The sequence below is a fragment of the Muntiacus reevesi genome, chromosome 1, assembly GCF_963930625.1.
Source record: "Muntiacus reevesi chromosome 1, mMunRee1.1, whole genome shotgun sequence".
NCBI lineage: Eukaryota > Metazoa > Chordata > Mammalia > Artiodactyla > Cervidae > Muntiacus > Muntiacus reevesi.
The window spans coordinates 17815653-17843397 of NC_089249.1; the positions used below are offsets into that span (position 1 = coordinate 17815653).

The following is a 27745-nucleotide window of genomic DNA, read 5'->3' on the forward strand; positions in this document are numbered from 1 at the left end:
CTCAGTTACACACATGAAGAAATACTTTTTTAATATTCTTTTCCGGGCATTCTCTGTTCCCCTTCTGGTGTCTATGTCGGAAGCTTTCTCTGTCCCTTTTCTTACTTTGATAAAACTCTGCTACACAGGGGCTCTTGAGTGATCAAGCCTGGTCCTGGTCCTGAAGCTAAATCTTCTTCGGAGATCACAAATCTGACATCATTCACCAAAAACTATCACAAACACACCTTAGAGTTAGCAGAATATATGGAGGAACATGTGTAGACTAAAATAACATGCGAGTTAGAACTCTGATTGTCTTTACCCTGTCCTGAAGATCCCAGACGAGCCCCCAAGATGATAGCTTGTGGTGAACCACATCGGATTCATGATCTCCGAAGATGATTTGGCTTCGGGACCAGGGACCGGGCTTGGTCGCTCGGGAGCTTTTGTGTAGCAGAGTTTTATTGAAGTGAAGAGGGGACAGAGAAAGCTTCTGACATGGACATCAGAAGGGGATGGAGAGTGACCTTGTTTGTAGACTTTTTTAATGATGGTCATTCTGACTGGTGTGAGGTGATACCTCATAGCAGTTTTGTTTTGCATTTCTCTAATAATTGGTGATGTTGATCATCTTTTTATGTGCCTCATGGTCATCTGTATGTCTTCTTTGGAGAAATGCCTATTTAAGTCTTACACCCACTTTTTATTAGGTTGTTTGTGTTTTTTTTGCTACGGAGTTGCATGAGCTGTTTATATATATTTTGGAGATTAATCCCTTGTCAGTTGCTTTGTTTGCAAATATTTTCTCTCACTCTGAGGGCTGTCTTTTCATCTTGTTTCCATCCGCTGTAGTCATAAGAAGGCCAGCCCCAGAGGGGGCCTTTCCTAGTTCCTGAGGGGGCAGGGTTGTAGCGTGGCTGCAATGGCGGCTCCATCTTGTCCACATTACTGATTAATGGCACGTTGCTTCTATGGCAATCTTAATTTCCTCTGCAAGCATTTCCAGTTGCAAATTTCCTCACTCCAGTTCCCTCAGGCTGTATCCTTGCCTTCGGCAGCAGTCCTCTCCCCAGGTTCACTCTCCAGTCACCATGTTCCAGCATCCAGCCTCCATGCTGACCGATGGACATGTGTCCCAGGCTGGGACATGCAGGGTTGTGGTGCAAACCATCTGTATAGGTTTCACTCTGTCCTGCCTGTTTCATTCTCCTCCCGTTTCATTCTCCTCCAACAGCCTCAGATGCCCTCCTTCTGTCCCAACTGATATCCCGTTGGTGAGGGGGTTTCCCTGGATTTGAGAACCTTTCTGCTCCTTCAGCTCCACCCCCTAGGAGTGCAGGTTCCCTCCTGCTTCCGTTCCTCTTCTTTTTACCTTCTTTCTTTCATCTTACCCAGTTGGTGTCTGAGGTCTTCTGCTAGTGTGCTGGTGCTCTGTGTGAATCATTCCATCTGTAGATGTATTCCTGGTGCATTTGTGGAGAGAGATTAATTTCTTGTTCTCCTACTCCTCCACCATTCCTTGCCTTCTCTTAGGAATTTGTATTGTTTGCAAACATCTTGGGTGATTCTCATGCAAGTAGTCCTTAAACAATAGTATGATGAACACTAGCTTAAGCTATTGATAGCACTAGGATAAAAAAAAAAAAAAATAGAGGAAAAAAAAAATTCTTTTCCATTATGGTTTATCACAGGAGATTGAATATGGCTCCCTGTGCTACAGAGTAGGACCTTGTTTATCCACCCTATAGATAACAGTTTACATTTGCTAATCCCAAATTCCCAGCCCTGCCCCCCCAATCCCCTCCCCTTGGCACAAATGAACCCATCTACAAACAGAAATATACTCACAGACACAGAGATTAGACTTATAAGTTTGTTTCTGACATGCAGTTTTACTATATTGTGGCCAAAAGTGGGGCCTATATAGTTTTTATGATATGAATTTTAAGGTTTTCTTTGGCCTTCAATTTATGTAATTTTTTCATGAACACTAGAAAATCCATTTTTATTCCATTTGAAAATCCATTTTCATTCCATTTTATGGATATGAAATTTGATAGCTATTGATATGGAATAGTTTTTTTTTATTTTTATTTTTTGGAATAGTTTTAGAACTGTTTTTAAGAATACATACATCTTCTATTTCTATCAGCTTTTGCTTATATATTTGGAAGATTTCTACTTGGAAAACAGGTTGGCTATTATATCCTCTTGTGAAAACCACACTCCTTCAAATGTAACTAAATCAAATACATTTAATTGGATAAAATTAATAATTTTGAACTGATGAAATTATTAATTTTATCCAATTAAAATGTATTTAATTATATTTGTATTCATCTGCAATTAACATAGCTGTGCTGTATTTGTCTTTGTAAGTCTAAGACATAATATATATTTTTAAACTTTATAATTTATTTTAGGTGTGCTTGTTAAACATAGTAAGCACACAGCTAAGATACCACTATTTAATCAAGCACCAGAGTTTTGTCCAACCATAGAAGAGATGCCCTCCTCCAGGGGATCCTCCCAATTCAGGGACTGAACCCAGGTCTCCCTCATTGCAGGCGGATTCTTTACCATCTGAGCTCTTATACTGAAGTGTAAGATTCATTTCAAGTTATTTTTTGCATATACTGTCTAGTGAAGGTCAAAATTCATTTTTCTACATATGACTAATACTGCAGCATCATTTTCTTTGCTTCCTACATATTTTATATAGTGTCTGTTTCGTTTGTAGTAATCATCTCTAATAACTTAGTTTTAAATCTGTTAAACAATGGTGCTGGAGAAGGCTCTTGAGAGTCCCTTAGATAGCAAGATCAAACCAATCAATCCTAAAGGAAATCAACCCTGAATACTCTTTGGAAGGACTGATTTTTAAGCTCCAATACTTTGGCTACCTGATGCAAAGAGTCACTGAAAAAAGACTCACTGAAAAAAGCCCTTATGCTGGGGATGATTGAGGGCAAGAGGAGAAGGGGGCGACAGAGGATGAGACTGTTGGATGGCATCACTGATTCAATTGAAAGGAGTTTGAGAAAACTCCGGGAGATAGTGAAGGACAGGGAAGCCTAGTGTGCTGCAGTCCATGGGGTTGCAAAGAGTTGGACAGGACTTAGCGACTGAACAACGTAACTTTACTAGTGGTCACCTTTAAGCTATTCAGAAACATCTATTTTTTTCCTGATAATCACAATGAAGGGTTAAATGCCATCTGAGTTATCCCACACAATGACTGAAGCAAAGCAGGTTTCAAACCCAACCCATAATTCCAAAGCTGCTTTAAAATGCCTGTGATCAGCTGGTTCCTTGTATATTTACAAGAACAACTTTTGACATCTACATTCAACTTAGAAACTGACTCAAAACATTTACAGATCATTCCATGTGTAACTTCTTCCAGTATATAATGCCTGCCCCTTTAAAACAAGACCTCTTCAATTTTGATTGCTTTTCTTTAGTTGGCTGGCAAATAACTTATGATACTTTCTTCAAGAAGTATATACTAGTGCATATTTTGTGAGCACTTGCAGAGCATTTCTTTTTTTTTCTGTTGTCTTTTATATAAGAGAACTTGACTGGCATTCTTGGGTCTCTGTCTTGCTCAAAACACTACAGACATTGCAGTAGGACGTTCATTATTATAGTGAAAATTTTGGCTCTTCAAACACAGGACGGTTTTCTCCAATTATCCTCCCCTTATGAGGTAGCCTTAGATACCAAGCTCTATCCTTTGCCCATGGACCCAAACATATGTGGCTACTGAGCCTGTGAAATGCAGCCTGTTGAAGTTGAGAGAAATAAAACATATGCTGGACTTCAAAGACTTCATGGAGGAAAAAGGTATGTAAGATATCTCATTAGTAATTTAAAAAATACTGATCACATGTTGACATGATGAAATGTTAGATATACAGGATTAAATAAAATGTAGTATTAAAATTCACTTCAATTGTTTCACTTTGTACCATAAAGAAGGCTGAGCACCAAAGAACTGATGCCGTTGAAGTGTGGTGCTAGAGAAGACTCTTGAGAGTCCCTTGGACTGCATGGAGATCAAATCAGTCCATCCTAAAGGAAATCAACCCTGAATATTCATTGGAAGGACTGATGCTGAAGCTGAAGCTCCAATACTTTGGCCACCTGATGTAAAGAGCCAACTTATTGGAAAAGACCGTGATGCTGGGAAAGATTGAAGGCAAAAGGAGAAAGGAGGTGACAGAGGATGAGATGGTTGGATGGCATCACTGACTCAATGGACATGAATCTGAGCAAACTCCAGGAGACAGTGGAGGACAGAGGAGCCTGGTGTGCTGGAGTCCACAGGCTTGCAAAGAGCTGGACATGACTTAGCGACTGAACAGCAACAATAACAAGGGAACTTTTGATTACATGGGATTCATCATTACAGTTCTATTGGAAGGCAATGCTCAAGAGACAGACTACTCGGATTCCTATTTTGGTTCCATAGTACTGAGTAATTTCCACAAGTCTCTTTTATAAACTTCTATTCCCTCACCTGGAAACGGATGAAAATAGTTATACTCACCTCAAGGATTACTGTGGAAATAAAATAAGATTATGCATGTGAAGCTATTAAGCTGGCACATAATCAATTCTTATTAATGAGAATTATTCTTAAAGGAAGAATTTTTTCTTTATATTTTTCTAACAGACTGGGAGAAAATATCTTGCAAATGAGGCAACTAACAAGGGCTTTACTTCCAAACCATACAAATAGCTCATACAACTCAACAAGAAAACAACAAACAACCCAAATGAAAAATGAGCAGAAAATCTAAGTAGACATTTTCCCAAAGAAGACATACAGGGGGCCATCAGGTAAATGAAAAGATGTTCAGCATAGCTAATTATGACAGAAATGCAAACCAAAACTACAATGAGGTACTACCTCACACTGGTCAGAACAGCCATCATTAAAAAGTATACACAAAGACAGAAATATAGATCAATGGAACAGAATAGAAAGCCCAGAGATAAATCCACGAACCTATGGACACCTCATCTTTGACAAAGGAGGCAAGGATATACAATGGAAAAAAGACAATCTCTTTAACAAGTGGTGCTGGGAAAACTGGTCAACCACTTGTAAAAGAATGAAACTAGAACACTTTCTAACACCATACACAAAAATAAACTCAAAATGGATTAAAGATCTAAATGTAAGACCAGAAACTATAAAACTCCTAGAGGAGAACATAGGCAAAACACTCTCCGACATAAATCACAGCAAGATCTTCTATGACCCACCTCCCAGAATATTGGAAATAAAAGCAAAAATAAACAAATGGGACCTAATGAAAATTAAAAGCTTTTGCACAACAAAGGAAACTATAAGTAAGGTGAAAAGACAGCCCTCAGATTGGGAGAAAATAATAACAAATGAGGAAACAGACAAAGGATTAATCTCAAAAATATACAAGCAACTCCTGAAGCTCAATTCCAGAAAAATAAACGACCCAATCAAAAAATGGGCCAAAGAACTAAACAGACATTTCTCCAAAGAAGACATACAGATGGCTAACAAACACATGAAAAGATGCTCAACATCACTCATCATCAGAGAAATGCAAATCAAAACCACAATGAGGTACCATTACACGCCAGTCAGGATGGCTGCTATCCAAAAGTCTACAAGCAATAAATGCTGGAGAGGGTGTGGAGAAAAGGGAACCCTCTTACACTGTTGGTGGGAATGCAAACTAGTACAGCCACTATGGAAAACAGTGTGGAGATTTCTTAAAAAACTGGAAATAGAACTGCCATATGACCCAGCAATACCACTTCTAGGCATACACACTGAGGAATCCAGATCTGAAAGAGACACGTGCACCCCAATGTTCATCGCAGCACTGTTTATAATAGCCAGGACATGGAAGCAACCCAGATGCCCATCAACAGATGAATGGATAAGGAAGCTGTGGTACATATACACCATGGAATATTACTCAGCCGTTAAAAAGAATTCATTTGAATCAGTTCTAATGAGATGGATGAAACTGGAGCCCATTATACAGAGTGAAGTAAGCCAGAAAGATAAAGAACATTACAGCATACTAACACATATATACGGAATTTAGATAGATGGTGGCGATAACCCTATATGCAAAACAGAAAAAGAGACACAGAAGTACAGAACAGACTTTTGAACTCTGGGGGAGAACGTGAGAGTGGGATGTTTTGAAAGAACAGCATGTATACTATCTATGGTGAAACGGACCACCAGCCCAGGTGGGATGCATGAGTCAGGTGCTCTTGCCTGGTGCACTGGGAGGACCCTGAGGAGTCGGGTGGGGAGGGAGGTGGGAGGGGGGATCGGGATGGGGAATACGTGTAACTATATGGCTGATTCATGTCAATGTATGACAAAACCCACTGAAATGTTGTAAAGTGATTGGCCTCCAACTAATAAAATAATATTAAAAAAAAAAAAAAAAAAAAAAAAATAAATAAATAATTAAAAAAAAAAAAAAAGTATACAAATAACATATGCTGGAGAGGGTGTAAAGAAGAGAGAATCGTCCTGCACTATTAGTGAGAAAGTAAGTTGGCACAACCACAATGGAGAACAGCAAGGAGGTTCTTCAAAGCATTAAAAATAGAGTTGCCATGTGATCCAACAATCCCATTCCTGGGCATGTATCCAGACAAAACTATAATTCAAAGAGATACAGGCACCCTAACGTTCACAGCAGCACTACTAATAGTAGCCAAGACATGGATGCAATCTAAATGTCCACTAACAGCTAAATGGATAAAGAAGATGTGGTATATATGCACAATGGAATACCTCTCAGCCACAAAAAATAATGAAATGACGCCATTTGCAACAACAAGGATGGATCTAGAGATTATAATACTGAGTGAAGTAAATCAGAAAGAAAAATACCATATGATGCCCCTTATATGTAGAATCTAAAATATGACCCAACTGAACTTCTCTACAAAACAGAAACAGACTCACAGACCCAGAGAACAGATTTTCAGTTGCTAACGGGGAGAGGGCATGGGGGAGGGAAGAATTGGGAGTTTGGGATTAGCAGATGCAAACTAGTATATATAGTATGGATAAACAGCAAGGTCGTACTGTATATTCAATATCCTGCAATAAACCACATGGAAAGGAAGATGAAAAAGAATATTATAAATATAACTGAAGCTCTTTGTTATACAGTGAAAATTGATGCAACATTGTAAATCAACTATACTTCAATAAAATAAACTGAAAAACTTTGTTTCCAGGGTGTAGCCTGATGTAGGCAACTTACCACTGATTTGACCTGGATTGTAGGGGCCCCCTTTAATCGACCTGTATAGAATTCTTTTCTGCTCTTGACAAATTTTCTTAGATTTCATCAAACTCTGGAGGAACCATCTAACACCTTGACTTTGCAGTGATGAGCCCAACAGTCCTTAATTTTCGTTAGCTTTTCACACAGTCACTCCATCCCAGAGTAACATGCCAAAAATGCACCTCCTCTAAAACACTGAAGCTCTAATGTTTCACTCCCCAAATCCAGCCTTTTATCCTTTCAAAGCATTTGGACAGAAAGTCCTGTTCTCACTGTAAAAATTTTCTAACCACACCATAATGTCCAGTTTGCTCCGGCTGTTACTTTTCACTATACATGAAATAAATACCTCTGCTCTCTTTTTTGCTCTTTTTATTCTGGGGGGAGGCAGCTCATATTACCCAAATCCATCATTACAACTACTCTCTTGAATCAATGAAGTTGTTTTTTAACTCAAATTCTGAACAGGTAAGATCTGTGGTACAAGAGCACAACACTGTACTGAAGGCCAAGAGAACTAGATTCTAGCATCACTTAGACTTCTGATTAGCAGCATGCTGCTAACTCCTTTGATAAACTTTTATTAACCACAGAAAACATATGCTGTTTCTATAGCATGGGATTCTTGAAAACATACAATGAAACCAGGGACAGAAAAGCATTTCCTTCTTTATCAAGAGGAATGGACAAGAAACCACAGCAATGAAAATGCAAAGGGATCAGTGTTCCAGATGGGGAAAGGGTGAGTCAGGGGACACTTAATTGCTTTAAAAATGAGTTTTAAGTCTGAGTTCAGACCAATTACAGCTCCAGCTGGGGTATGTCACATACACAGATCTGGAACAACTGCTGTATTCTGAAGAACCACGGAGAATGGCAGACATAAGAGAGAGAGAAAAAAGTGAGCCCACTCATGGAAGAACTCAGAAACCACTTATCACGTTAACAGGTCAGAGGACACATTTAAGTGTTAACTAGGCTCCCTGCACTGCCATTCTGATCATGGCTGAGGGAACGGGGATGATGAACAGTGGACCCAGTAAATACACTGGGTCCTCAACCCCCTGTCTGACTTACTCTGCAGATCCAAGACAGAACTCATGCAATTCCTGGAAACCGCCATGAGCCAGGTTTTATGCTAAACCCTGGGCCTAAAGATAAACGGTATAGGTCTTGTCGTCCAGCTCCCCCCAGCCTGGTAGGGAAGGCAGACGAGTGACCAGACAATGACAGATACACTCACGTTTGGCCTTTCTTAATGCTCAGGACCAGTGTGGGGGAGGGGGGAGATCAAAGAGATGAAGATTTTAGTATAGCATAAGGTGAGCATTTCTAATTGTGTTTCTAAATATGGAACAAGGTCTTCTGGGAAGTAATGATCTCTTATCTCCGGAAGGACTCAAAAAGAGAAGATTAATGACCATTTACATAGAATATTATAGAAGAAAATGGGAGGTTATGCCAGATGAATGCCAAGTTCCTTCCTAATTAAGATTCTATGATTCTCAAAAGGGGACAGGGCCCATTCATTAAGACACTATGTTACATAAAGAAACATTTGCCTGAGCACAAAGTGAATTGTACAACTGACACCGATTCTTTTCTAACACAGATGAGTTTCTGTTGGTTGTCTACAAGGTTCCATGTATCCTATTTAAAAGCCAAAGATCAGTCTTCTGAATACAGAATCACATGTTACACATGTCACTTATCCACATTTGTTCTGTGACAGGGAGAAAGGCCTGACACAAAGGCCCGAGGTACATTGCAGGCCTTATAGAACCATCTCTCCCGTTCACAAATCACAGATATAATCTAGGAACCATGAAACAATAAAGCAAGTGGGAAAACACCACCTTTTCCAGACCTGGAAACCTCAGCCAGTCTTCCTGCACAATGTTTGACTTACAAACAGAGGAAGAACAAGAGCCTACATTCATAAACTATTCTAGGAAAGCAATCTAAAACATACATCCTCTGAGGAGTGGTCAGCGGTCACCTGTTTCTTTGATGTAGGGGAAGAGAAGGTGTGCTGATGTGGTGGGTTTGGAAAAGAGAAGATTTAAGAGGTAAATCACAGCCATCATCAAATACACCAAAGAGGAAGGGAAGGAAACAGAATCTGCTGAGGGCCTTTGTTGTTGCTGTTCAGTCACTAAGCCGTGTCTGAATCTTTGCAACTCCATGGTCCAAAAGGAGAAGAGGGTGGCAGAGGATGAGATGAGATGGTTGAGGGTCTACTACGTGTCAAGCACCATGCTTTCCATTATAAGACCTCATTTAACTGCATTTCTTCACCAATAAAGGGAACCTAGAGCCACCAACTTTGAAAGATGATTATTTTCCTTGTTACCATATAATTAGTGATGCTGGACAAGGTAATTCTGAAGACCAAATATCCCTTGCTTCATTTATCATTCTTCTGCAGGGCATCTCTGAACATATCCTACCCATGAGAAAGACACATCTGGTGAGTCAGTCCTTCCTCTGCAGGTCAAGTCTAATCAGAATTGCTCCAGCCCATGCGGGTATTTTGTTATTGCACTGGAAACTTGACCATTGCCAAGTGTGTGGTCCCCCTGAACTATAAACCAGGCCCTGAGATCATACAACCTAAATTCAATTTGAGGAAGAGGACTTACTGGAAAGAATCCTATGTGAGATTCTGGTCAATCTGCTTAACCCTCTGCCACGGGGCCTCATTTGTCAAAAATATAGCTACAAGTATTGAACTTCTTTTTAACCCCGAGACTCTATGAGTTCATGTCATTATCAATCCCTGCTGAGTGAAAATGCCCATCACTCAGGAGGCATAGCTTCCTAGGAAACAGATGAGGCAGGCAGTCGTGTCTCCACCTGCCCCAGGAAGAGGAACAATAGAAGTTTGTCTCCCAGAGGACAGCAGGTGGTGAAAGACGGCAGTTATAAAGAGAACCTCTACAAAACTCCATAGGGACCAGCACAAAGGCAATTGAATGTGAGTAGGAAGCCAATTTTTAGAGTCAACCATCAACACTTTCTGTATCCACGGTCCTGAAGCGTACTTCATCATCTTTGTGACGCTGGTAACGAGCAGGCATCAGGTCTAAGAGAAAAGGAGATAAATGAGGGCTCCCAGCGAGACAGAGGCCTCATGAAACAACCCCTGGCCCAGCCACTTCCCTTCCTGAGCTCTGGATTATCCCCCAGTGGGGGCCAGGGGTGACTTCCCGGGCCAACCAGGGGCAAGATCAAAGGCAGGGTATTCAGGGCCTCGTCTGAACACTGGCAAATATCTTGCTGATTTAAGGCAAACTGTCCAGAGGGAGGACTGCTTAGTTTACTGATCCTTGGATGGCAGGGATGGGGCCGTCCCAGCTCTCAGCAGCATCATTAGTAAGACACACTTTCGTCCACAGCAGGAAGGCCACTCCCTGCAGGCCTTTAAATGGAGGAGTCACACTTAACACATTTGTTCTTCAGGATCAACCAGAAAAAGAACAGCACCGAGAGCTCAGAGGACCGTTGTCTAGACACGGTTGTGGAATCTTAGCTTAAAAATAGGCCACAGTGAAGGAACCAGAACAGAGGAGAGAGAACATGGATTGTGCAGTCAGTCCTGGGTTTTAATGCTGGCTCTGCCACGTACTGGGACTCCCAGGTGGTTCAGTGGTAAAGAACCCACCTGCCAATGCAGGAGATGTGGGTTCTACCCCCGGGTCGGGAATATCATCTAGAGGAGAAAATGGCAACCCACTCCAGTATTCTTGCCTCAGAAATCCCCTGGACCGAGCAGCCTGGTGGGCTACAGTCCATGGGGGTCACAAGAGAGTTGGATATGACTCAGCAACAAAACAACAACTGCCACATACTAGCTATGATTGTGATTGGGGGTTAGTTATTTTATCTCCTTAAGCCTCAGTTTCCTCATCTGTAAAATGGGGATCATAATAGAATCAGTCCACAGTTATGGTGAGCAATCCATGTGAAAACCATGGAACATAAGAAAGAAATTGTTCCATATATAGCAGAGGTTACACTGTAGCCTGGGCTTCCCTGGTGGGTGGCTCAGACAGTAAAGAATCTGCCTGCAATGCCTGGGCCTGATCCCTGGGTTGAGAAGATCTCCTGGAGAAGAGAATGGCTACCTACCCATCCCAATATTCTTGCCTGGAGAATTCCATGGACAGAGGAGCCTGGTAAGCTACAGTCTATGGGGTCACAAAGAGTTGAACATCAATGAATGACTAACACATGCCATAGCATATAGGGTTCAAAGTCACTGAAAATGGAATTCTGAGTTCAAGTGCAAGTCAACAGTGGCAACCTCATCCCCCAGTCAGGTGGCAGCCCACATTCCCCTCCTTTTCTTCAGATCCATCCCGCCTCCATGTCTGCTGAGTTACACGACCCCGGATCTCACACCATTTCATTTGGAAAGGGAAAAATCAAATAGCGGTCTTGGCATTTATTCACTGCCCGATCTCAGGGAAATATCTTTCGCCTCTGTGCTTCAGTTTACAAATTGCCTGTGAGATGGAGGTGATGAAGGTCCTCTTTCCACTCCACAGGGCTGTCCCAGGATGTGAGGTGATGCACGCTACCACCTTCAAAGGTCCATGCAGAAAGAAGTCGTGGTCCTCATCCTGCTGCTCCCTCCCCTGGTGACGGGCTTCACGTCCTGGGTAGATGTGGAGGCACTCAGTCCTGGAAGCCTGTGAATCTGGGAACTAGAAAGCCGGAAATGAACGGACCACAAAAACATCAGAAAGACCAATGAGTGTTTCAAAGGCCACAGGGACGAGCATGCTGAGCGATCACTGTTTGCAAATCCGCCCTAACTGGTCATTACGGAGAGAAGCATACCAGTCCAGCGTGAATTTCTCACAGCTTGTTTTTAATCACACACTGATCCTTCATAATTTCCTTTCCCCTATTTGTCCATTCTCCAGCACTAACAGACAGAATAAGGGTCCCACAGGAGTATTTCTGAGAAATGTCATTTCCAACAGCTATATAAAGTGATTTCTCAGCCATATCAGGGGAGGCTGTCTCATGCGTCTGCTGTGGGTACCATCCAACATGCTTCCTGGATGCAAGTGCAGAATCAGCATGATTCCACATCATCATCTGTCCCTCCTCTGACATCATCTGGTGGATGGCGTCTCACTGCATCCCCTTCCTGCTTTCCCTGTCATGGCAAGACGTCTGCCCCACGGCTGCTCTTGGGATTAAGGTGGGTTGGTACAGATGGGGCTGTTTTATCTACACTACTGCAGGGTCACTGATAGACAAACACCTGACCGTCTGCCAGCGCCCTGAGGTACAGGGGGTCTCAGGAATGTGCTAAGTCCTGACAGTGATCCGGAACTCCTTCCTCAATCTAATGTCCATTGACAGATGGATGGATAAAGATGGATAAAGATGTGGCTGCGGTTCATGGGGTTGCAAAGAGTCGGACACGACTGAGTGACTGAACTGAACTGAACATACACACAATGGAATACTACTCAGCCATAAAGAGGGTGATGATTCCATTTGCAGCAACATCAAGGCAACTAGAGATTATCACACTAAGTAAACTTAGTCAGACAAATAGGCATCAAATATCACTTACATGTGGAACCTAAAATATGACACAAATGAACATATGTATGAAATAGAAACAGAATTACGGACATAGAGAACAGACTGGTTGCCGGGCGGGGGGGTGGGGGTGGGGGAGGGACGGATTGGGAGTTTGGGATCTGATGCAAACTTCTTTATGTATAGAGAATGGATAAATCACAGGATCCTACTGTAAACCACAGGGAGCTATATTCAATATCCTACGATAAACCATAACGGAAAAGAACATAAAAAGAATGTATATATATATTAATATATGCTCAGTTGCATCTGACTTTTTGCAAACCCAAGGACTGTAGCCTGCCAGGCTCCTCTGTCCTGTAATTTTCCAGGCAAGAATAGTGGAATGAGTTGCCATTTCCTACTTCAATACAGATGCTCATACACACACACAACGCGCACACACACACACGTATAATTGAATTACTTTGCTGCACAGCGGAAATTAACACAACATTCCAAATCAACTATACTCCAATTAAAACAAAACAAAACAAAACTGAAATCCTTTCCTAATGACTTTGCGTCTGTCTCTTAGGCACCCAGCCCTGAGTTTACTATGTATTCATTTAGCAAACATTTTCATAGGCCAGGCATCATGCCAGGTGGTAGGGATACAAGAGTGATAAAAATCAGAAGCCTAGCTCTTTTGGACCCTACACTTGAGGGAAGGTAGACATTTACCCACTCATCACACAAAGGCATGAAAGTTTACACTCAGTGGTGAGTTTACAGAAGAAAAGTATGTGATCCTCCAAGAAGATATAACAAAGAAACCCCTATGAGATGATGAAAGCAGAGAAGGTTTCCTCAAGTACACAGAAGCATAGCAAAATAATGGGGAATTAATTAACAATGGGGAAAGAACAGACTCCAAATACAACAGACAGAAGAAATAACGTGTGCAAAGGCCCTCAGCAGAAGGGAATGAGCAGAGTAGCCTGGAAAATTCAGCAGGTGAGCAGTGGTGCTAACAATAGAAGAAGAAGCTGGAAGGAGGCAGGAGCCAGAAACACAACTCAGTTAAGGATTGTACTCTCCATCCTAAAAGCACCAGGAAACCATCAAAGGTTTTACACAGAGGACAGAGATGGTGTGGTTGGGCTTTCCTATGGGGAAGCTGATTTATGTTACTGATGAAGAATAGAGTCAGTAAAGGAGATGTAGGCAGATAAGAAGGGAAGAGATTTGTCTGGGGAAAAATCTCACGTGCTTAGACTATGATAGTGTCAGGGGAGACGGAGACAAGCTTGGACCTCGAATGGCCAGATACAGAGCGAGGGAAAGGGACCCACTGAAGGCAGGCTCTTAGTTCTGGACGAGCAGCTAAGTAGATGGTGGTGCTAGATGTGAGGAAGGCTCAGGTTGGGAGAGTGGGCAGGTCAGGATTTAGGTTTGTCGGGCAGAATTATGCATAAATTATTATGACCGTTCTCATGAATTATAGGAAAAGTACATTTTACAAAATGCCTCATACTCATTGTCCTTACCAGATTCTGACAACTCGCCTCACGGGATATAGGACTGTGGGTGATAGATGTTTAAGTGGTAAGGAAATAAAATGCAGGTGGGAGGGACTTTGCATTGCAGGCATCAGTAGAAGGCAGGGTCAAAGGCAGGACTCCAGAAACCAGATCCTTCAGAATACATCACGTGGCAATTTTCTTTTTAATTCTTATTTTTTAAGCCAAGCAGTCTTCAAATGGATAAAAATCCAGTGTGCAGGCTTCCCTAGTGGTCTAGTGGTTAAGAATCCGCCTCCCAATGTGGGGGACATGGGTTTGATCTCCAGGCGGGGAAGATTCCACATGCCATGGAGCAGCTAAGCCCTTGTGCTACACCTGTGGAGCCCACACTCTAGAGCTCATGCTCCATAACAAGAGAAGACACTGCAATGAGAAGCCCATGCACCCCAACAAAGAGTCGCCCCTGCTCGCTGCAACTGGAGAAAGCAACGAAACAATGAAGACCCAGTAGGGCCAAAAAAAAAAAACAGTGTGTAAAAATAATGGATACCTGGATTCATGTGGGCATGACGGAGTCAGAACTCCAATCTTTCCCAATCTCACCTGCCTCCTTTCTTCCAGGACCGTAAGAAAGTCTTAGGGTTCCCAGGGACAGGTTACAGGCCACAGTGCCTTACCTTTCAACCTCCCCATGGCCCGGGGATTTCCCTGCAGGCCATACAATTAAGAGCATTTTAATCCTACATTGCCATGGCTACAAAGGGGAATAAGGGACTGTCAAGAACCTGCTGCCTCTCAGGCACCGCTGGGCCTTCACGTGAGTTATCTTGTTTAATCCAGTATCTTCCTCTGTGTCTGGCAATGTCCTACCCATCTGGCTCAGAGGTAAAGAATCTGCCCGTGATGTGGGAGACCGGGGTTTGATCCTTGGGTCAGGAAGATCCCCTGGAGAAGGGAATAGCTACCCACTCCAGTATTCGTGCCTGGAGAATTCCATGGACAGAGGAGCCTGGCAGGGTTATATTAGTCCACGGGGTTGCAAAGAGTCTGACACAATTGATTGACTAACACTTTCACTTTTCACTCTCACTTGGGTTTGACTTTCTCAAGCCCAAGTCAGACAGCTCTTTAGCGGCAAGACGGGATATGAAGTTGGGATTTTTTCAACCACTCTGTGTTCTCTTACAAAGCAGGGGGGTCCAGGCTCACACAGAGCACAGACTTGGAACCACGCTAAGAGAGAAGCAGCAGCCCTCTGTGCCAGACACAGCTCCTCCCCTCCCGGAGCTCTTCCCCAGGATGTTGGTGCTCAGACCCTGGGAGACAGAGTGGCTTGCTTTCACCTTAATTAGTGCAGCAATTTGCTAAATTTTGTTTTTCCCTTTTTAAGAGTGTTAATCAATTTTAGCTCAGAATAGACTGGAATGGCACACAAATTGCCACGACAATCCCCAAATGCTAAATTCTCAACATCTCGATCAACCTCAGAGCCTGAAATATGGGAAAATCAGAAACTCTGGCCGGCATTCTCGGTGATCTATTTAAAATGTTATGGCTCTGAAATGAAAAGATAATGGCTTTAGGAGGTTTAGAACAAGCAATTTGCTAAAATCAGCCTAATGCCTAGGTGTTTAGTCCTTCCCAAGGTGACTGGGATGGAGCAGCCACAATTTCTGCAAACTTACGTGTTCCACTAATAACAGCAATTTGTAAAATCCACTTGCAGCACAGGGTACCAACCAATCGCCAGAAATACAGAAAAGAACAAGATGTGTTCCCAGCCCCGTCCCCCATTAAGAAGGTTCTATGCTAAAGCAGTAGTTGGACAAATGAACGGAAAAGATCTTCCTCTTTCCTGAGGGAGTCACAGGAGGATCTCAGAGGAGGTGGCAATGGAGCTGAGTCCTGACGGATGAGTGGAGTGATGACAAGTTAGCTGCAAGGGCATGTCAGATAGAAAGAATGGCTCAGACACAGGAAGGAGGGCAGAGAGCCCAGAGGTGGTTTCTTAGAGCTCAGTAATAAGTGGATTTGCAGGAACGGCCAGAGACGAGACTGGAAGAAGAGTCTAGAGCCAGAATATGAAGGGCGTTTTAATCAGATTGTGAAACTCAAGCTTGGCACAGACCACATGGTACCACGGTAGGATTTCAAGCAAGGTAATGACATGGCCAAATGATCTTCATTTGGTTGAAACCTTCTGGTCCAACATAATCCTTATTATTTATTCAGCCTGATCTTGTAGGGGTTATTTGGCCGTGCCACATGGCATGAGGAATCTTAGTTCCTCAACCAGGGATCAAACCTGTGACCCCTGCAGTGGAAGCGCAGAGTCTAAACCAATGGACTGCTAGGGAAGTCTCTATTCAGCATAGTCTTTTTAAGTACACTCACATATATTCTCTCATTTGAGCCATTACTCCATGAGGTTGGTGTTATAATCACATGTCTATGCATGAAAAATCAGACCCAGCAAAGGTATAACTTTGTGTCTTACGACCAGTAAATGATAATACACAAGTTCAAACCCAGTCCCATCACACTCTGAGTTCGGTGCTGACCAGACCAGGTAATCGAATTCTCTAGATATCAGCCACCATGGGCCTCCTTTATATACGGACCAGGCCAGAGGCCTCCAGCCTCCACAGAAAGGCTTGGGGGTCAGAATTGCGTAGACCAACATGTATCTTGTGCCAAAGAAGTGGTTACTTTAATGCTTCAGATAATCACATCAATTTCGAGTGGCAAAAACCCTCAGGTACACCTGGATGTTTCCAGTTGGGAGTTGAGATTTCTGCCTTTGCTTCTGTATACTAAACCATAAACAAGAAAAGCATGACCCACTTCCCGCCAGTACCTTGAGCTCATCAGCGTTGTAGAAGTCCACACGCACCGCAGGTACCATCCAGGTCTGGAAGAGCGTTGCCAGGATCTGCTCGGCGATGGAGTCGGCGATGAGATGGAAATGCAGGGGGTTCCGCCTGTAGGCAGTGAGAGAAGTCAGGAGGGAGAGCCAAGACCTTTGAATTCTAGCCACAAAAACCCACTCTTAGCAACTGGAAATATTTGGGTTCCCCAGTGCTCAGCGGTAAAGAACCCTCCTGCAAAGCAGATGTGGGTTTGATCCCTGGGTCAGGAGGATCCCCTAAAGAAGGGAATGGCTACCCACTCCAGTATTCTTGCCTGGGAAATCCCGTGGACAGAGGAGCCTGGCGGGTTACAGTCCACAGGGTCATAAAGATTTGGACACGACTGAAACGACTGAGCAACACGCATAACCAATTTGTAACAGCAACAGGGAAGGTCAACCAGGCATGTTGCCTAACCAGTGCCTACTGGGGAGGATGTCAGAGATGACAAGGAGAGAGGACATCTCATCCAACCTCAAGATTTCAGAGACGTGGCAACTCCAAGGACCAGAAAGGGTAAAATCATTGATGATACTCAATGCAAGTCAACCACCATACCTGCTATTAGGGTATCTGTATTTCCAAAAGTCATAGCGCGTGTACAATTTGGTCATTGCTTTATCTTTACCACCTGGATGTACTGGCCTCAGTGAAGCACATGGACAGAGGATGAGGTCTATAGACTGGCTGTATGGAGCTGGCAAATATTTCTCTCATAGAACAGCACTAAACACTAAATCCTGTCTTCTGCTTGTTCCCCTCCATGTCCATCCCCACCCCCCAGGGAGCCACAATGGCAGCACCTGGGGCTCCCATTACTGAAAATCAGCTCACCCTCACATGTAATATTTCTAAGGTCTTTATCAGTCCATCTCAGTCAGCCCGCTGTCATACTGAGCCAGCACCCAAAATACAAACCAGCAGCACACAAGCGCAAAGCTTCTGATTCAAATGTAAATAGGTCTGAAGCCCAGATCTAGCATCTATGGAGGGGGCTTTGAACATGTCACTTACACCTCCACACTGCCTGTGCACAATGAAGAGTTCCCTTGGGGCTACTGGGTCAATTCGATGAGATACGCAGTACAATACTCGCTGCATCTCAACAACAAGCATAGGTGGGATAATAAGACAGTGGAGATGCCTTCTTGAGGGACCGCCAGGCGCAAAGCCAAAGTTCATCTCAGCAGAACTACTACCATAGATACCACAGTGCTAGTAATAATAAGAGGATGCATTGTAATGAAGGAGCACCTCTGAGAAATCTAAAGATGAGAAGGACCTCCTCCCTCCCCCTACTCCAATCTCAAGGAGCTCTTACTATTTAAAGAGATAGTTAATTATAAACACAATTAAATATAAACAGGAGGTGGAATGTGATAACAGCTACAACAGAATACAAAGTTCCAGAAGACTAAAGAAAATGAAAGGTGAATCTGGACTGGGTCAGAAGGATGTGTAAGCATAGGGGGAAGCTTTATCCTTGGCACAGAAAGCCAAGGAAGAGGGGACATGATCCAGGGAGAATAATAAGAGACTGAATGGAGCCCAGCAGGCGTTGAGAGTGCGCTGGGGCAGGAAGGTCTGCAGGGACTCGGGGGTTGGAACAGAGAAGGGGAGAGATGCAGGTATACGGTAAGCAGTGCAATAAACAGTCTGTACTTCATCAACTCAGCAGGGGGACTCACATGACCTGGCCCATAGCTCTCACCTCCTGTTCAGTGGCTCCCCAGCACTGTTCTAAGTTCCACACACATAAACATCTTTCAATTCTCCCTTCCCCCATGCGTTCTTTAGAACCTAGGCCTTTGCATATGTGGTTTACTGGGTAGGAAATCCTCATGCATTTGCTTATTCTACACTTACTGAACACCTACGACTCACCAAGCGATGAGCAGGATGCTGGGGACACGGTGGTAAGACCCACCATCCTTGCTCTCACGTATTCCAGTCCTGTCCCCTCCTTCCTCAACTTCACAGTCCCCATCCAGCATCTGGTTCTCTCTAACCCAGCCTTCACTTCTGAGGTCGGCCATCGGGTGCTCCTGGAATCCTTCTCTGATGACCGGTGATGAGGTCAGGGTCCCTTCCTAACACACAGTCCTCTCAGCATCTGTACCATCCTTGGGCTGTAACTGTCTGTTTACTTGTCTGCATCCCTCCTTGACTGCGAGCTTAGAAAGATGAAGCATGATGCCAGTGATGCTCAAATGGAGAGTCCCAGGATGGAGGTCCATGCCTTGGATGCAGTAAGGGTTCGACAAAAAAAATGAATGTGAAATGAAAACCTGACTTCATGTCTGGAGAAGAGCAACAAACAACGAAGAAGTCAAATCTTGAGGGATTTCAGAAGAAGATATCTCAGACATGAGGAAACTAGAGAGGAAGAAGAAGACAGCGGGGTTTCCTGGGTTGGTGAAGACGTCTCCAGGACAGGGGATACAGGAAGAAAGGCACACTGGAGGAAGATGATGGGTTTGGTTTTGGATATAGCAAGTTGAAGGTGAGGGTAGCAAAGCCAAGTGGAGCTGGGAGGGTGAGTCTAGACCTGAAGAAAGTTATTATCCAAGGTCAATCTGTCAAACACATAATAGGTGCTCAAGGGTGCTGAGCTGAATCAATGACTCAAAGAAGCCATCAGCACCACTGAACTTCCCCATGGTACCCACTACCTGAACACTGCAAACTCTCATTTAAACCACGTAAGCTCAGAAGCAAGTGGTGTGCCTGCCCTACAGCCTCCCTGGAAGCTCTGTAAGAAGCTGCCAGCTGCCTTGCTTACTGATGTCCTAAGTGATGACCAGAGGCATGAGGGTGTGATGCTGTTTGTTCACTGGCCAGTGACTTAACCTGGATGCTAATCCAGGGGTGACTTGTCACTCCTTCAAAGACAGAGGGTCCCTTTATCCCTCAGTATTGGCACAACCTCCTCCCTCTCCCACAGGAGCCACAAAGGAATCTTACATATGAAGAATGGATAAATGTAAACTGTATAACTGTCAACTTGCATTTTTATCCACGGTGGAGGGATGGCATAATTTTAGACATGAGGATAACAACAAACCAAGGGACACATATTTGCTCCAACACATCACGTTTTCCACACATTTTATCTTTGCTTGCGCTGTTCCTTCCCCACAGAATTCTCCCCAATGCCTGTGATTTCCTGTTCACCCCTTCAAACTGTTTGTCAGCCATCTCCTCCTCTGTGAGTGGATCCTCATCCTTCCTTTTCCTCCTAACTGGGGGCCTCCAATGAGAAGCTAACTGAGCACTCACAGCAAAGCACCATGAGATCAAATTCAAACACCTGCATTCAAGACACTATGGTACCGACACAAAAACAGAAATACAGACCAAGGGATCAAGATAGAAAGCCCAGAAATAAACCCAAGCACCTACGGGTACCTTATTTTTGACAAAGGAGGCAAGAATATACAATGGGGCAAAGAAAGCCTATTCAATAAGTGGTGCTGGGAAAACTGGACAGCTACATGTAAAAGAATGAAATTAGAGCACTTCCTAACACCATACACAAAGATAAACTCAAAATGGATTAAAGACCTAAACGTAAGACCAGAAACTGTAAAACTCTTAGAGGAAAACATAGGCAGAACAATCAATGACATAAATCAAAGCAAGATCCTCTATGACCCACCTCCTAGAGTAACAGAAATAAAAACAAAAGTAAACAAGTGGACAAGTAAAAAAGTAAACAAAGTAAATGGACCTGATTAAACTTAAAAATTTTTGCACAGCAAAGGAAACTATAAGCAAGGTGAAAAGACAACCCTCCGAATGGGAGAAAATAATAGCAAATGAAACAACTGACAAAGGATTAATTTCCAAAATGTACAAGCAGCTCATATAGCTCAATACCAGAAAAACAAACAACCCTATCAAAAAGTGGGAAAAAGACCTAAACAGACATTTCTCCAAAGAAGACATACTGATGACTAACACATGAAAAGATGCTCAACATCACTCATTATTAGAGAAATGCAAATCAAAAAGCTGCAATGAGATTATCATCTCATACCGGTCAGAATGGCCATCATCAAAAAGTCTATAAACAATAAATGCTGGAGAGGGTGTGAAGAAAAGGGAACACTCTTGCACTGTTGCTGGGAATGTAAATTGATACAGTCACTATGGAAGACAGCATGGAGATTCCTTAAAAAACTAGGAATAAAGTTACCATATGACCTAGGAATCCCACTCCTAGGCATATACTCTGAGGAAACCAAAATTGAATAAGAGTTCATTGCAGCACTATTTACAATAGCTAGAACATGGAAGCAACCTAGATGTCCATAGACAGATGAATGGATAAAGTTATGGTACATATATACAACGGAATATTACTCAGCCATAAAAAGGAATGCATTTGAGTCAGTTCTAATGAGATGGATGAATCTATAAACTATTATACAGAGTGAAGTAAGTCAGAAAGAGAAAGATAAATATTGTATTCTAACGCATATATACAGAATCTAGAAAAGAATTTATTTACAGGGCAGCAGTGGAGAAACAGACATAAGAGACATGAGGCCTTATGGATAGACAGAGGGACTTATAGACATAGGGAGAAGGGAGGAGAGGGTGAGATGAATGGAAAGAGTAACATGGAAACTTACATTACCATAAGTAAAATAGATAGCCAACAGGAATTTGCTGTCTGGCTCAGGAAACTCAAACAGAGGCTCTGTATCAACCTAGGGGGGTGGGATGGGGAGGGAGATGGGAGGGAGGGTCAAAAGGGAGGGGATGTATGTGTATCTACAGCTGATTCATGTTGAGGTTTGACAAAACAGCAAAATTCTGTAAAGCAATCGCCCTTCAATAAAAAAACAAAACAAAACAAAAAATTCAAAGACCTGGCTCCTTCCCTGGCTCCTTCCCTCCACCAAGGACAGCAGCCATCTTTTCACTTCCACCCCCAGTGCTGGGCAGAGAGGCTGGCAAGTAACGTGGGCTCAAGAAACACTCGTACAACAGGAAAAGAAAGCCCGTGCTCTCTCCTTCCCCGTCACTGTTCACATTCCCCATAAGAAGGAAAAGCAGCTGAAGACATGCTTACATCAATGGTTCAGGGCTGGCGTTCTGCTCCAGAACATGCGGGTCGGAACTCTGGCTGCATTAAGGACTAAGTGAATGCAAGCATGTGACTTCATCTCTCTAGGCCTCAATTTCATTTCAAATCAGGAACAATAATGGTACATAAGCAGTAATATCAATATATTGGCTAATTGTGACATGTGATATATTTTATATTATATATTAAAGTGCTTAGCAAAATGCCTGGCACGTGGGTAATATTTCAATATATGTTAATAATTGGTATGGTCTGAATGTTCGTTGACCCCCACCCCAAATTCATTATGTTGAACCCTAACCCCTCGAGTGACAGTACCAGGAGGTGGGGCCTTTGGGAGATAAATAGGTCACTGAGCAGCGTCTTCCTGAAAGGAGTTAGTGCCCTTACAAAAGAGGCTCCTTGGCTTTTTTTAACACAAGAGAACACAGAAGGAAGTCTGCAGTCTGTGATCAGGAAGCTGGCCCCCGCCAGAGCCAGGCCATGCTGGTGTCATGATCTTGGACTTCCTAACCTCCAGAACTGGGAGAAAAAAATAAATTCCTGTTGTTTATGAGCCACCTGGTCTGTGATATTTTGTTACAGCCGCCTGAATGGACCAGAACTGTTATCAACATGAACTTATGAAACTCTTATTTTCTCTACTGCTTTTACATCACTTTTCAAATAAAGTATTTTCAATTAGTTCTTCCACTCATAGACCAAAAAATGCATTGAATGGATAAACATCCAACAAAGAGATATCAAGCACCATGTAAGGCAGAATAGGGATTTAGGCGATGAATGAGCTCAGAGTCCTCTCTTCAGGCAGCAATCAATGTAGCAAAGACAGAGAAAGAATACAAATAACCGCATAAATGTTAGAACAGGAGGGCTCTGTAATGCACGGGGCTGCACACACAGCTGCAAGTTTGGGAACAGCAGGGCCTCCCTGCTGCCCTGCAGCCACGTGAAGACACTGACCTGGACGGTGAGTAAAGGGATGCCTGGAGTTGGGCAGTGAACAACCTGCACAACTGTACAGAACGGCGGCACCAGGACAGACGCACGTGCTCGTGGAGAATAAGAATGAAAGAGACGGCTTCTCAGCAGGGGAGAACCTAGGAAGTTTCCACGGGTAATGTGGCAAGTAAACCGGACCTCTGGATGAGAAAAGATGAAGGAGAGAGAAATGTATCCTGCAGAATGAAACAGAATTAGGAAAAGAACAGAGGTGGAGAAGTCCATAGTACGTCTGTGAAAGAACCACAGTCTTACGTGAGCAGATCATACAATGTTTATTGAACGCCCAGTGTGTGCCAGGAATGGGGAGGAAAGAAATGAAAAGAGAGTATTAACAACAGGATGGGCCAGGGTGTGTGAATTCTTAAAAACAGAATTCGATTCTCCAAGTGAAAGCCAGATAAGGTTTATAGGGCTCGGCAGGCAGCAGAGCGAAGCTGTAATTCAGAAGGTTAATCTGGTTACCAAGCAGAAGATGGACAGCGTAGGTAAGAAGGACAGGCTCTCGGAGGATGACGGTGCCATCATTTCTCTGGGGCTTTCCCCCTCTTCTGCTTTCTTCCTTATGAATAAACCAGAGTCTCCTTCAGGAGTACACTGAAATCTCACCTTCTCAAAGAGGCCCGCCATGACCACTCCATCCAAAGCCCCTCTCCCCACCCATCACACCTCATCCCACCACCACATCTGGTTTCTTTCCAGCGGTGACTAGCAGGGCTGGAGATCTTTCTGTACATCTGCAGATCGATGTCCACCCTCCAGGAGAACGCAAGCTATCTAGGGTAGAGCCTGTCTTGTTTCACAAAGCACCTACTCTCTGGTCTACTCTCTCCACATCCCTGGTGCCTGGAAAGTGCCTGGCTGTGAGTCAGGTCAGGGCTTGGCCACACCTTCCCACAGGCCGTGTTCACACCGCAGTGGGGTCCACCGCTGCCTGCACGGTACCACACCTCCTGCTTCCGGCCTTCGGCTCTCAGTTCAGACACCACAGCTCCGAGGAAGACATTCCATGGTGTCAGGATGTCCTTTCTCAGCGCCTCCCACTGAATTCAGGGCTCAAAACTTACACTTTTGCAACTGTTCGCTGTTAGATGGAGTCTTGGCACTGGGAACTACATTTTGTAAATAATCTTTCTCCCAGCTCTCTCAAGAAAGAGGAGCCTAAGGAGACATGATTAAATGCAGTATCATATCCTGGATGGGATTCTGGAACAGAAAAAAGAACTTAGGCAAAAAGTAAAGAAATCTGAAACACAGGACAGGACTTTAGTTATAATAATATATCAATGAGTAATGAGTTTTATGTGCTCAGTCATGTCCGACTCTTTGTGACTCCATGGTCTATAGTCTTCCAGGCTCCTCTGTCTATGGGATTTTCCAGGCAAGAATACTGGAGTGGGTTGCCATTTCCTTCTCCAGGGCATCTTCCCCACCCAGAGATCGGACCTGGGTCTCCTGCATTGCAGACAGATTCTTTACCATTTGAGCAACCAGGGAAGGGAAACTAAGTCTGTAAGTTAGCACTAATACAACTACCCAACCAGCACCGGTGGGCTGGATGCCTACCATGTATTATTATGTAAGAAAGATACAAGTGTTGCTGTTGTTCAGTTGCTAAGTCATGTCTAACTCTTTTTAGGACCCATGGACTGTAGCCCACCAGGTTCCCCTATCCAAGGAATTTTCCAGACAAGAATCCCAGAGTGGGCTGCCATTTCCTTCTCCAGGGGATCGATCCGACCCAGCGATCAAACTTGTGTCTCCTGTATTGCAGGCAGATTATTTACCTGTTGAGCACCAGGGGCTGGTTCATTAATTATAACAAATATACCAGAAGATGTCATAAGAGGGAAAATGGGCTGTAGGGTTTTGGAAAATCTGTGCTATTCCTTTTGTAATTTCTTTGTAAATTGAAAACTGCTCTAGAAAATAAATTTTATTAAAAAAAATCTTTTCCTCAGATTTTTTTTTAACAATTCCTTATATATATATATATATATATATATATATATATATATATATAATCATCCAGTAACAGTCTATCAAAAAAAAAAAGAAGAATAAAAGGACAAATGAATAATTACCAAAGAGATCCAAATTCCCTCATAGTGGACACAATCACCTGCAAGTCTGGCATAGAGGCCCTTAGAAGAAAATGTGAGAGTGTTATCTTTTAATGTAGGGGTTAGGTGATGGTTTCTGACATAAGACATGTAAAGCTCAAAAGAAAAAGAAAAATAAACTTGTCTTCATCAAGATTAAAAACTTTTGTGCTTCTAAAAACACCATGAAGAAAGTGAAAAAGATGGCCACCAAATGAGAGAAAATATCTGCAAGGCATAGCTATGCCTGGTGAGGGACCTGTAACCATAGTATAAAAATATTTTACAGCTCAATACAAACACAGGTAAGCAGATCAGAAACCGAGCAAAGGGTGTGAACAGTCATCTCTCAGAGAAGACATACACACGGCCAACAAGCCCAGGAAAAGATGTTCACCATCACTAGTCAGCAGGGAAATGCAAATCAGAACTGGGATACCACTCGGAAACCCACTAAAATGGCTGAGGTAAAAATAACAGGCAATAACAAGCGCCATTAAGGATGTGGAGATACTGGAACCCTCAGCTGCTACTTGTGGGACAGAACAATGACTGTAGCTGCTCTGGAACACAGTTTTGCGGCTTTTCAAAACATGAAGCATAAAGTTACCATTGCTGACTTACCCAGAAATCCCACTCCTAGCTATTGGGTTGGCCAAAAAGTTGATTGGGATTTTTCTGTAACATGTTTTGGAGACACCTAAACAATCTGTGGCCAATCTGATATAAATAAATACTATATGAAAACATGTGTTCCCTCAAGAACTTTAACACAAACATCCACACTGGCATTATTTATAACAGTCAAGAAGTGGAAACAGCCCAAACCGCCACCAAGTGATGAATAAACAAAAGGAAGTAAATCCACACAATGGATCATTATTAGGCAACGAAAAGGAACGAACGGCTGGCATGTGCTACAACATGGATGAAACTTGGAAAGTTTATGCTACAAAGGTGAAGCCAGTTACAAGAAGACAAAACAGCATATGGTCCCACTGATATAAAACGTTCAGAATGAACAGTCCACATAAACAGAAAGATTAGTTGTTGTCAGGGGATGGAGGGAGAGGAAAGTGGGGAGTGATTGATTGTTCGTGCGGATGGGTGTTTCTTTATGAGATGCTGAGAATGAGCCATTAACAATATTAGATGGTGGGGATAGTTGTACAATTCTGAATGTTCCAAAAACCACAGAACTGTCCACTTTTAAAGAGTGTATTTCATAGTATGTAAATTACATCCCAATGCTTCTCCACTGGCCTGAGATGGACTGTGACAGTCTAACCTATGAGTCCAGGAGAGGGAATGAGGTCTGGTCTACTCAGCTGTCTTAGGAAGCTGTGTTGTACAAGAAATGATCTGCCTAGATAGGAAAAGCCAGCAATTGTCCAGGTTGGCTCAGACTATAAGTATCCCTAACTCATGAGGACAAAAAAGTGCCCTCAATTCAAAGAACATTCCACAATTCAGGACGAACAGCAATACAGGTGATATTTCATTCCCAATGTGTAATCCCCAAGGCAGACTTTGCATTTGGTTCCTAGCTCAGGATGGTAAAATTGTTTTAATGCCAGAGGCCTGCAAATCCCCAAACCAGCCAAAGGCCGTGAGCCTCCATCCTATTCTCTGTTGTTTGGAGGGAGATTAGCGAGAGTTAGACAGATGTTAAGAACATATTTATGCCAAAATGAGTTTCATCAACTGAAGATAATAAGAACTCATTCAGAAGAAACACAAAAGGAATGATTTCCTTAATATATGATTCAGTGTCTATAAAGCAACTAAAATAGCCTTTAATATCAGTCCACCAGTTACATATGCATTCTGGGAGCAATGCTTTAAGCCCATGGGAAAAGGCTTCTACCTGAATGGGCCAGTATGAGTACACGTCTTCAAATACAATGGGTCCCACATAGCTTGATTGGGGTCAAGCAACCCAGACATTAGGTCGCTTCTAATTCAGACCAGATCGCGCTTTCCTAACAAAGAAGGAAGCAAGTGCATGCTTCATCTTCAGCAGAGCCTGCAGATTTTGCTCATAATGAGCAATGCTCCTGCTGCCTCTGGTTTCCTTAACTGCTCCCCTGTTTCAGGCTGGGAAGCAATAAATATGGTAATACAAAGAGGCAAAGATGATTAAACCCAAGCTTTCTCCCCACTTTTCCTTTCTTATTTCTGTCAGGAATGTGCACAGTCCCTATAAGGCAACCCAAGGTCTGTTTTTTATTAAAATATACAGGGACAGCTGAGTTGAATAATCCTT

At 43.1% G+C, this 27745-nt stretch overlaps 1 protein-coding gene across 8 annotated transcripts in view; it reads right to left on the bottom strand.

Moving 5' to 3' along the window:
• LARGE1 (LARGE xylosyl- and glucuronyltransferase 1) overlaps window positions 1-27745 on the bottom strand; it is a 589892-nt gene that overhangs the window by 278323 nt on the left and 283824 nt on the right. For all 8 annotated transcript variants that reach the window (XR_010663630.1, XR_010663631.1, XM_065938554.1 and 5 more), the window contains one exon: window positions 17229-17352. Coding sequence is in view for 6 of the 8 variants with exons in the window: in XM_065938554.1 (XP_065794626.1) it covers window positions 17229-17352 (124 nt within the window). In the remaining 2 variants the exon portion in view is untranslated. The remainder of the gene's footprint in view (window positions 1-17228; window positions 17353-27745) is intronic.